Source organism: Syngnathoides biaculeatus, chromosome 9 (assembly GCF_019802595.1).
Source record: "Syngnathoides biaculeatus isolate LvHL_M chromosome 9, ASM1980259v1, whole genome shotgun sequence".
NCBI lineage: Eukaryota > Metazoa > Chordata > Actinopteri > Syngnathiformes > Syngnathidae > Syngnathoides > Syngnathoides biaculeatus.
The window spans coordinates 19,298,769-19,308,379 of NC_084648.1; the positions used below are offsets into that span (position 1 = coordinate 19,298,769).

Sequence of the window (9,611 nt, forward strand, 5' to 3'; positions counted from 1 at the left end):
CCCTCACGTCCAAACAAAGACTCTGCATCCATTTTATAAAATAACACTTTATGAGTAAAACGGGGACGTAGAAAATGAAAAAAAGATATTCCTTGCACTGCTGCTTGTGTGTTCGTACAAGCAACTCACAGTAGGCGCACGCCAGCGCTCAGAGCGCGTCCACACTCTTCAGCCTCCGCTCGGCGAAGAAGCGATGCGCCTGCCGCGTTTTGTCGGAGGCGCCGCCTGGCGAGCCGAAGTAGGACAGCACGGACCTGTTGGCCAGCCGCTGCGCCGCCTTTTCGCCGTCCTCCTCGTCATCGTCCCTGACCAGAGATGATTGAAGAACACGAGCGTGATTATTCACACTGCGACAAGCGCTCATCTCCTCAGGTCAAATGTTTTACGCCAGATGTCGAAGCCATTGCGGGTTTCACGCATTATGCGATGGAAATGTTTGACGCGTACCAAAACTAATTTTTCAAGCGTTGTTGCCTTCCTTTTTATCTTTAGCTGTATGTCAGTCTTTATGTTTTTAATCAGAATCTGCTAATACATATTTCTGCACATTTTATGAGCTGCCGCATGCCACCGAGGGCGAGGACATAGTAAATCTCGTTTTAATTATCGGAAATAAATCATGTGCTTTACATCTCTGAATGATCCTATGCCTTCTAAGAAACTGTGTGTGTATATATGGATATACACTGGTGCCTCGGTTCTCGACCACAATCCGTTCCAGAAGGCCGGTTGAAAAGTGAAACGTTCGAAAACCGAAGCGTGTTTTCCCATTACAATGAATAGAAAATGAAATAATGCGTTCCAAGCCTAAAAAAATAGTTTTTTTAAAGCTTTTTTTTTGTTTTTTTAGCTTTTCCTGATAATAAACTGCATAATAGAAATACATGTATAGCTTAAATACTTTATATAATTCAATCATTTAAGAAATATTTAAATATTTTTTGCTTAAAATGTATGCTTCGACAGTAAAGTATGCTAGACTGGGAGTACATTGCTGTATCTGTAGCAAATTGGCCCCCACGTTTGTAAACCCTTTTTTATTGACAAAAGTGCAGAATAACTTTAAACAAGAAATAATGAGTTTTTTTTTTACAGTATTTTGCACAGAAAGTACGTAACGTACAAAAAATTTAACTTGCAACTGGAGGTAGGGTTAATGGAACAAAAGAAAAAAAGCAACGCAAAACAACTGTTTCAAATGTCTTCGGTGGGGGTGACTCGCCCCTTTTTAACAAAGAAAGGCTCGAATGTAGACTGTTTCTGCCGTCTTTCGCCTCCAAATAAGGGACGGTAAGCGATTGACTGTTTGGTGACGTTATCAAGTGGTAAATTGTGAATGTGGCATATGCACAAATCTGCACTAACTGAAACCCTAAGTGGAGTTTTCGCAATGAAGTGTTGACTCCACAAGTGAAAATACAGATTCTGTCTTGCAGCTTGCACTCACTTTTTTCTTTCGAATTTTTGGAGGCAAATAGCAAAACCCTTGCTCTTCCCCTTGTCACCATGGCAACAAAAAGCTGTACTCAGCATTGGACCCATTGTAGCTGAGTTTATTTTTATGAGACACCTTCTCAAAACAGGCTAATTTCAGTGACACCAAAAAAAAGGGGGTGGGGTGCGTGCTGTAATTCTTGATGCTTGGGGTATTTTGATTAAAGCAAACAGGTTATTAAGACACTCGGGAGCTTTTGTATGTTATTGGAGAAAAAAAAAAATTGCATTCAGCACTCACCAGTGGACGGTCACAGCCTTGCCGTCGATCAAGGTTTGGGCCGTACTCCAGCTAAAGCGCACAAACTGGGGGTAGCCAAACACCGGGTCCAAGTACTTCAAGAGCCACGCTTTGGTCTTCGGGTCTAGAGGTGTGGGATACGAACAAAAATGAATAGCCATTCACCCATCCATTGTCTGAGCCGCTTATCCTCTCAAGGGTCACGGATTCGGATAAGCGGGAGAAAACGGATGGATGCCATCTTTACCGTTCGGGTATCCTGATCCGTATTCGGTATCCACGTCTCCCAGGTCCTCGGAAAAGTTCCAGTTTTTCACAACGTGGTCTCGGGCCACCCGAGGGGCCACGAGAAATGAAATGCGGATATGAATATTTAAACCCAAAAAATCATATTGAATCATAATGAATGTGATTTGTTCCATGTTCCTCTAAAGATACATAACCTTCTTGATTCAAAATTGTCAGTCATTGAAAAATAATAGAAGAAGAAGCAATTGAAAAATAGGATAACGTTGCACTTAAAATAAATAAAAACCTTCAAATTAACAATTCAAACATCTCCATAAGCAATAAACTCAATTATAAAAAATTATTCCTAATTATGCCTAAAGTACATGACCATTCTATTGGCCACAAATAGTTAAACATAAAAAATATTATTATTTCCCACATTGGAAAAAAAAAAAAAAAAAAATCACTTGAATTTTAGTCATCATTTACAAAAATTTATGGTATGCATTAAAAGACGTGAAGCCAGTCAACAATGATTTAAAATACGACCAGACTCGAGAGAGATTACAAAATTAGCAGCGAAGGTAGAATGCTTGAAAAGGTCACGAGGGTGCAACGGCACGTTGCAGCGGGACTGACCTTTGCACAGATACTTGCCGCGCTGACGACGGGGAAGAGGGAGTCGGCTTTTGGCCTGACTGTGACGTCGATGCCCGGGAACAGCTTGGAGAGCTTCTCCTCGTACTTCTCGGCAGGGCCCACCGTGTCCACAAACACCTGCAGAGACGCACGGCAAAGTTCGAGACCTCCCCTATTTGAATTTTTTTTTAAATATTGTGACAACCTAATAAGTCAACTACGATCTCTTCCGGGATGCTGAGTGACTTCCACTACTCTAATTTTAAAACAAACTTTACAATCCATCCATCCATTTTCCAAGTCGCTTATCCTCACAAGGGTTACAAGAGTGCTGGAGCCTATCGCAGCTTGCATCGGTTACCGTAGGAAATACTACAAATTGTAATTACTGTGATGAATACCAAAAGGTGAGTTTAACAATTTAATACTGTTTGTGTCACGTGCTCATGCGTATATTTTATTTCCCCATTAGTGACGCCACATCAGTTTGTGCTAGCACGTTATTTAGGCTAGCATGCTAGCTAATACTGTTGCTGAGCCTCCTTTATACATTTGTTGAAGTAACATATTGAAAGTATGCTGTTGATGCAACGGTATCAATACAAAATCACAAATCCTTTTTAGAGATGGGGGCGTCAAATGTTCGTAGATTTTTTTTTTTTTTTTTCCCCGATTTACGGCAGGGCCCTGTCCCGAGCCCCCACCGCATGTGCCCCTTTCACTGTCATTTGTTCCAGGCTTTAACCGTTCCATTTATAAAACTCATTAACGGTACCATCAATGTTTTAAATAACTAACTTTCTTGACAATTGACATGTTTCAAGGGAAGTTATACAAGTGTAAAGTAAAACTACTAAAACTCCTTTTGAAAACATCTCAAAAGAAATGTAATGGCAGAGGAGCCAAAGATGTTTTCAACTGGTGGCGTTTTAAAGCCACTGTGGAAATTAACGTGTTGTAGGCACCTTTTATTTTAGGATCCGCTTGGTAAAATTGTGTATTTAATAGTTTTTTTTGTTGTATCTGGATTGTACCGCTCATATTGCACAGAGCAGTCAGACACTCTCATGTTGTAATTAGGGTTATTCTGCTTCTATGGTTATTATCACATTTACCCATCTGTGGTGATATCATAAAAGACGAAGAAAATAAAAAAAAAAAAAAACACACTTGGCGTCCCATTTCGATGCTCACCGAGCTGAAGTCTCGAGAATTCCGATGTCACAACTCACAAATGACGACAATTTCGACGCCGTGCATCGTTTGACTTTTGAGGCACAACAATACGGTCGAACGCCAAACTGTGCCACTTGTGGGATGTTGCGTTTCGGCGGTTCCACCGCACAATATGATAACTTATATTTTCACGTTGCATACCTCTTTGAGCTGTACGCCGCCGGCCAGTGCAAACTGAATTAAACCAATGGCTGTGTCATGTGACAGCGTGTTCAGGTTGCATTTTGTCCTGCCAAAAGCAGACACGTCGTCGGAACAGTGACGCACACAACAACAGGTACACGCGCGTCGGACCGCATCGCGTTGGACGGGCGTACCTCTGTAACATACTGGTGGAGATTGTGTTGGGCGACAGAATATGCAAGGCCCAGCCCACGAAACTTTTGGCATCGTCCAATTGTTGGAACAGATTCTCTCTTTCTGCCTCCGATAGAGTTTTTGAATCTGGAGAGGGATACGAAATAAACATGATGTAATTCTACATAATTAGCACTTGTCTAATGTCAAAAACAATCCATTCAAATTTGCTGGGAATTCATTTTCCCATAATAAAAATACAAGGTCAAAGTGTCACATCATACAACCTTTAGCAGCTCTACAAGCAATAATTTAAGTAAGAATTTAACATCCTGAAGTGTGCCCTTGGCAACATTTAACACTAAAGCGATGCAACTTTTAACTTGTCAACAAAGATTCAAATTTTTTTTAAACTAAAACGGTAATATTTGGTCACCTACTGTAGATGCCAATATTTGAAACTCTATGCAGTATTTTACACGTGTTTGTTTTGTGTCCCCTAAGGAGCGTTCCAATTTGTATTTTCAAATAAGAAACCACTCACATTTGCTAAAATTAATTTAGTAATAGAAATAACATTTATACAGTGGAGCCCCACATATTCACTGCACAGATTTACTCGAATTTACTAGAATTTTTTTTAAATTTTTTGTAGCTCCAATTATTCAAGAATTTTTTTTTTTTTTTTTTAAAGAAAACAGTATTTTATGGAAATAAATATTTGCCACCAGGATTTGGATTTGAAGTGCCACAGAAAACAGGATTTGAATTTGAAATCTAAAGTGATCACATTTTCTATAGTTGTATTTCAGTGTAACTTTTCAATGTTAACAATTGAACCGGCTACAATTCACTGTCTTGAAATTCAACCGGCTGTCCCACCAGGCAGGGTTACTTCCGGTCAGAACCGAACAGCCAGCCAATCCCGTCACGCTTTCTTGGTATGTGATGTCACGTGACAGAGAAAGCGTAACTGCGATTTCAAATTCAAATCCTGTTTTCTGTGGCATTTCAAATTCAAACCCTGGTGGCACGTATTTACTTAGTTTGAATGGAATTATAATGGCTGTCATTTATTTAGAGATTTTCGCAATTCGCAGTCGTGCCCGGTCCCGATCCCCCCGCAAACAACGGTCCTCCACTTTATAGCTAATCACCGCAGAGTTACAACTGTTGCAACAATTAAAGTTGTACACGAAATATCCATCTGAAATCCTCCTATTCTATCCCTCTGTCTTTGCCGACTGTCCCTCCCCCCTCTATCACTCCGTCTCAACTCATCCGGTCAAGGCAGATGGTCGCCCCAGACTGATTCTCGGGTCTGCTTGCGACTTTTTCCTTCGAAGATGTTTTTCCCTTGCCTGTGTCACCAACTGCTGGCTAATACAGGGTTCACCTTGTTTCTTAATGCGTCATGAACTTGGTTTTAGTCCTGCTCCCAATGTTAAGTACCTTGTGATAACCTTTGTTGTGAATTGACGCTATATGAATAAAACTGACTTTATTTGCCGGATTTAAAAAAAAAAAAATGCAATCTCCGTCTTGCTCTCAAGGCAGAAATCAGTAGCAAAAGATACTACCTGCCACGTTCAAGCTCTTAAGATCCTCCTTTTTGGAAATGGGACAAAAGCATATTCCATAAACCATTGGACCTGGATTAAAAAAAAAATAAAAAAGCACAAAAAAAAGGGAAATCATTTCACTGTTTTAAATCCAACAATGAATAAATGCTTTGCATTATGAGCGTCAGCTTTACTGCAAGTAAAAAGGTGACGCGTATACATTTTCAAACCAGCATTTACTACTGTGTGTTTTTTTTGTGTACTTGCGGTTTCCTCAAATATTGAATTGAATATGAAGCTCCGACACCACTCCAGGGTAAACCCATTTTCCCCCCCAAAACTCAGCTAGACTGTGACCCAAATGTAACTATGAGAAGAACTTTGATGTTATTTTTGGCTATTTTCTGTCAGACTGCTGATCCACGACTTTGCTGGCTGAAGTGGGGGAGGTCTAAAAGCAAAGCAAGAACAAAAATACCTTTTCAATGAAAACAGAGTTGTTGTTTTGCCAGAAAATGAAAGCTTTTCATTGACTGTTGTAAGAAATTCCTAAAATGGTGTCGTTATAAAACAAAAACGTCCATTTTTTTCTTTGATTTTAAGAATCGGCTGACGTTTGAGATTTGTTTTATATTCTTCCCAAAACCATCAACTCTCAAAGGACAGGAATAATTTGAGACATTGATGTGACACCATTTGCAGATAAAGATGACTTATTCTTTGATATTTCCATGCGAATTGTGTAGAATTTCACAGTATTCTTGGACCATGAAAGAAAGCGGCGGGACTTGTTGTGACTCCCGGCCCTGCCCGTGTGGCTTTTCTGTGGGCACTCTGGTTTCCTCCCACCTCCCAAAAAACACGCATTCATTGAAGATTCGAAATTGCCCTCAGCTCCGGATGTGAATGCTTTTTTGTCTTTGCATCCGGCGTAAAAATCGCGCCAAAAAATATGAGCGTTCGTCTGAGATGATGCGAACGGGACAAGCCGAAAGAAAGAAATGTGCCATTCGATGGTCTGGGAACCAGTCCAGGGTGTACCCCCGCAAAGTGCCCAAGGATAGCTCTCATACAACCCTTGTGAGTACAATACAGAAAATTAATGGATGGATGGGAAATATGTCTTAATCAGGCAAACAATATTCCCAATCATCATCATCATCATCATTATCATTATGGTGAGAGACAAGCTAGAAAGATAAAGATATCTCAATAATTCTGGATTTTCTGAGCCCCTTCCACAAAAACAATTGGAAGAATGGCCAAATAATGTGATAGTGGTTTCATGATGGAGCAATTCTGATAGTAGATGAAATGATAATTATTATAATGTGAATCAATTAAACAGTGGGGGGGGGGGGGGGGTAATGCAACCAGAGATACCCAGCACCGGTCCCCTGCCCGCTTCGTCGATGCCCAGGCAGCAGTCTTCCGTCTTGCAGATGTCGGGGATGACGGAGGCCAGCCGGCAGCTGACCGAATTATCGGCGTCGAAGGCGCTGGTATCCATGACGGCTGCCCGAGAGGACATTTCCCATTAGCCGGCGTCTAATTTTGCTAACAACATTTAGCACTTCAACTGTGATTCCAGTAAATCTAAGACGACCTCAGGCGTCTCTAACATCACTTGAGTTTATTAAATCTTACCTTACGGGACAGAAATCCCCCAATTCGATTCTTGATTATTTATATTTATGCGACGTGGATTCAGAAGACTTTGAAGACAGAGAATTCGCGCGTCGCAATGACGTCACTGCGTCAACAGCAAATACGTTATACTGCCACACTTCGGCCTGGAGTGGAAAATGCACCCTGCAAGCCCAAGTTCACATTGCAGTACTTCATTGTTGTAGTTTGTACATGATTCTGATTCATTTCACCACAAACTACAGCCAAGGTATGAAACATTACTAAGACTAAAAAATACTCATAGTTTTGGATTCAATACGATTCAATTTTTCCACTGAGTGAAGTAATCAAAACTATATTAATATAGAGTGATATGTCCATCCATTATCTATGCTAACATGGATGGATCAAAGAGAACTATGCAAGAACGTGCAAATGCCACACTAAGACTTCACTGAGGTTCAAACCCAGGATGTCTTGACTGTGAGCCAGAAGTGCCAACCACTAGCATCGCATGCTGTCCTCATGTAGACATCCTTCTGTTATCCGATCCACTCATCCACATAAGGGTCGCGGGATTGCTGGAGACTATCCCAGCTGTCAACAAGCAGGAGGACGGGTACACCCTGGACCGGTTGCCAGCCAATCGCAGGCCACGTTGAGCCAAACAAGCAATCGCACTCACAACCACACGCGAGGGTAATTTAGAGTCTTCAATTAATGCATATTTTTGTGGTATGTGGGAGGAAACCAGAGTGTCCGAAGAAAACCCGTATGGCACCGTCTTCAATATTGAGTCACTAAGTATGGCATCAAAAGCTCTTTTTATAGTGCTGAGAAATGTATTGACTGTAATATTTTGTGTACTTATATAAACATTCACACGTGTGTTCATTTTTCTCCCTTTAACTAATATTTGCTCATCATTTTAACGGACCTTGTGCTGAATCGTGTTGTGTTGTGTTGTGCGCATCCTCGTGTAGCCCGAATGTTCATGAAATATTTGTGTTGTGCCTTTTGGTCACAAATGGTGTCAAACTCAAGGCCCGAGGGCCAGATCACTCCCTTATTTTACGCCTATTAAAGCAAAAAAAAAAAAAAAAAGTCCATTTCATGTTTCTTGCAAAATTGATTTGTTCTTTTCAATTTGACAAAGGATCTGTGCCAGCATTTTTTTTTTTTTTTTTGGTCTGGATATTATGTGTTATAATTACCGCGACACGGTGGTGCAGCCGAAGAGCTTTGGCCTCACAGTTCTGCGGACCGGGGTTCAAATCCCGGCCTCGCCTGTGTGCGGTTTGCATGTTGTCCCCGTGCCTGGGTGGTTTTTCTCCGGGCACTCCGGTTTCCTCCCACATCGCAAAAACGTGCATCCGTTGGAGACTCTAAATTGCCCTTGGGTGTGATTGCGAGTGCGATTGGTTGTTTGGATCCACGTGCCCTGCGATCGCACTGGCAACCGGTTCAGGGTGTACCCTGCCTCCTGCCCGTTGACAGCTAGTATAGGCTCTAGCACTCCCGCGACCCTCGTGAGGATAACCATCTAAGAAAATGGATGGATGAATAATTATGGCGACACGGTGCGCAGCTCTAGATTGAGCATTGGCCTCACACTTCCGAGGACCGGGGTTCAAATCCCGGCCTCGCCTGTGTGTGCGGTTTGTCTGTTGTCCCCGTGCCTGCGTGGTTTTTCTCCGGGCACTCCGCTTTCCTCCCACATCCCAACAGCGTGCATCCGTTGGAGACTCTAAATTGCCCTTGGGTGTGATTGCGAGTGCGATTGGTTGTTTGGCTCCACGTGCCCTGCGATTGGCTGGCAACCGGCTCAGGGTGTACCCCGCCCCCTGCCCGATGACAACTGGGATACGCTCCAGCACTCCCCGCGACCCTCGTGGGGATTAGCAGCTCAGAAAAAGGATGGATGGATGGATGGATGGATAATTATGAATCTAACCACCACTGGATGTTCTCTGGCATCGCTTGGTTAAAACTGGCTTGTCGCATTAATAACAAACAAACAATGGGAAGCCCCCCCCCCCACGAGCATTTATTCATGTGCAGCGGAGAAGGCGGCGTGCGAGGAAGGCCAACACCGAAATGCTGAAATTGGCCAGCTCTCCTCTTCTTAACGCCCTCCCCTTCTCTCACTTTCTATCCCTATGGCTCGCTCAATGGCTCTCTTTGTCTTTTAGCAGTAAAACGCCGTCCCCAGCCGATTAAATGCTAGGAATTAGTCGTCCATTTTAGCCTACTGTGCATACAAACACACTAAACAGCTTATG

At 42.3% G+C, this 9,611-nt stretch overlaps 2 protein-coding genes across 4 annotated transcripts in view; both read right to left on the reverse strand.

The window, feature by feature from the left end:
- The window catches only part of mast1a (microtubule associated serine/threonine kinase 1a), a 79,043-nt gene extending 78,779 nt beyond the window's left edge, over window positions 1–264 (reverse strand). For both annotated transcript variants that reach the window (XM_061829379.1, XM_061829378.1), the window contains exon 1: window positions 130–264. The gene's annotated coding sequence lies outside the window, so the exon portion shown is untranslated. The remainder of the gene's footprint in view (window positions 1–129) is intronic.
- On the reverse strand, window positions 28–7,498 carry rnaseh2a (ribonuclease H2, subunit A). 2 transcript variants are annotated; one of them, XM_061829381.1, is made up of 9 exons: window positions 7,348–7,498; window positions 7,084–7,215; window positions 5,719–5,790; window positions 4,159–4,285; window positions 3,983–4,070; window positions 2,604–2,743; window positions 1,983–2,068; window positions 1,736–1,859; window positions 28–305 (listed from the first exon to the last, which is right to left on the reverse strand). In XM_061829381.1, the coding sequence occupies exons 2-9, from the start codon at window positions 7,208–7,210 to the stop codon at window positions 149–151; spliced, it is 921 nt and encodes a 306-aa protein (XP_061685365.1). In that variant the 5' UTR covers window positions 7,211–7,215; window positions 7,348–7,498; the 3' UTR covers window positions 28–148. The 2 variants fall into 2 exon arrangements, with proteins under 2 accessions (XP_061685365.1, XP_061685364.1); XM_061829380.1 differs by having other exon boundaries at window positions 7,084–7,257; window positions 7,348–7,458.
- Between the last annotated feature and the right edge of the window lie 2,113 nt (window positions 7,499–9,611).

What these genes read in the sequence shown, in the direction of transcription:
- rnaseh2a (XM_061829380.1), bottom strand. Translation starts at nt 7,231, where the DNA reads ATGTCCTCTCGGGCAGCCGTCATGGATACCAGCGCCTTCGACGCCGAT. An exon ending in GGGCAGGGGACCGGTGCTGG is followed by an intron (nt 5,791 to 7,083) that starts GTATCTCTGGTT and finishes TTTTTAATCCAG; the next exon opens with GTCCAATGGTTTATGGAATA. An exon ending in GCAAGTATCTGTGCAAAGGT is followed by an intron (nt 2,069 to 2,603) that starts CAGTCCCGCTGC and finishes GGCCCCTCGGGT; the next exon opens with GGCCCGAGACCACGTTGTGA.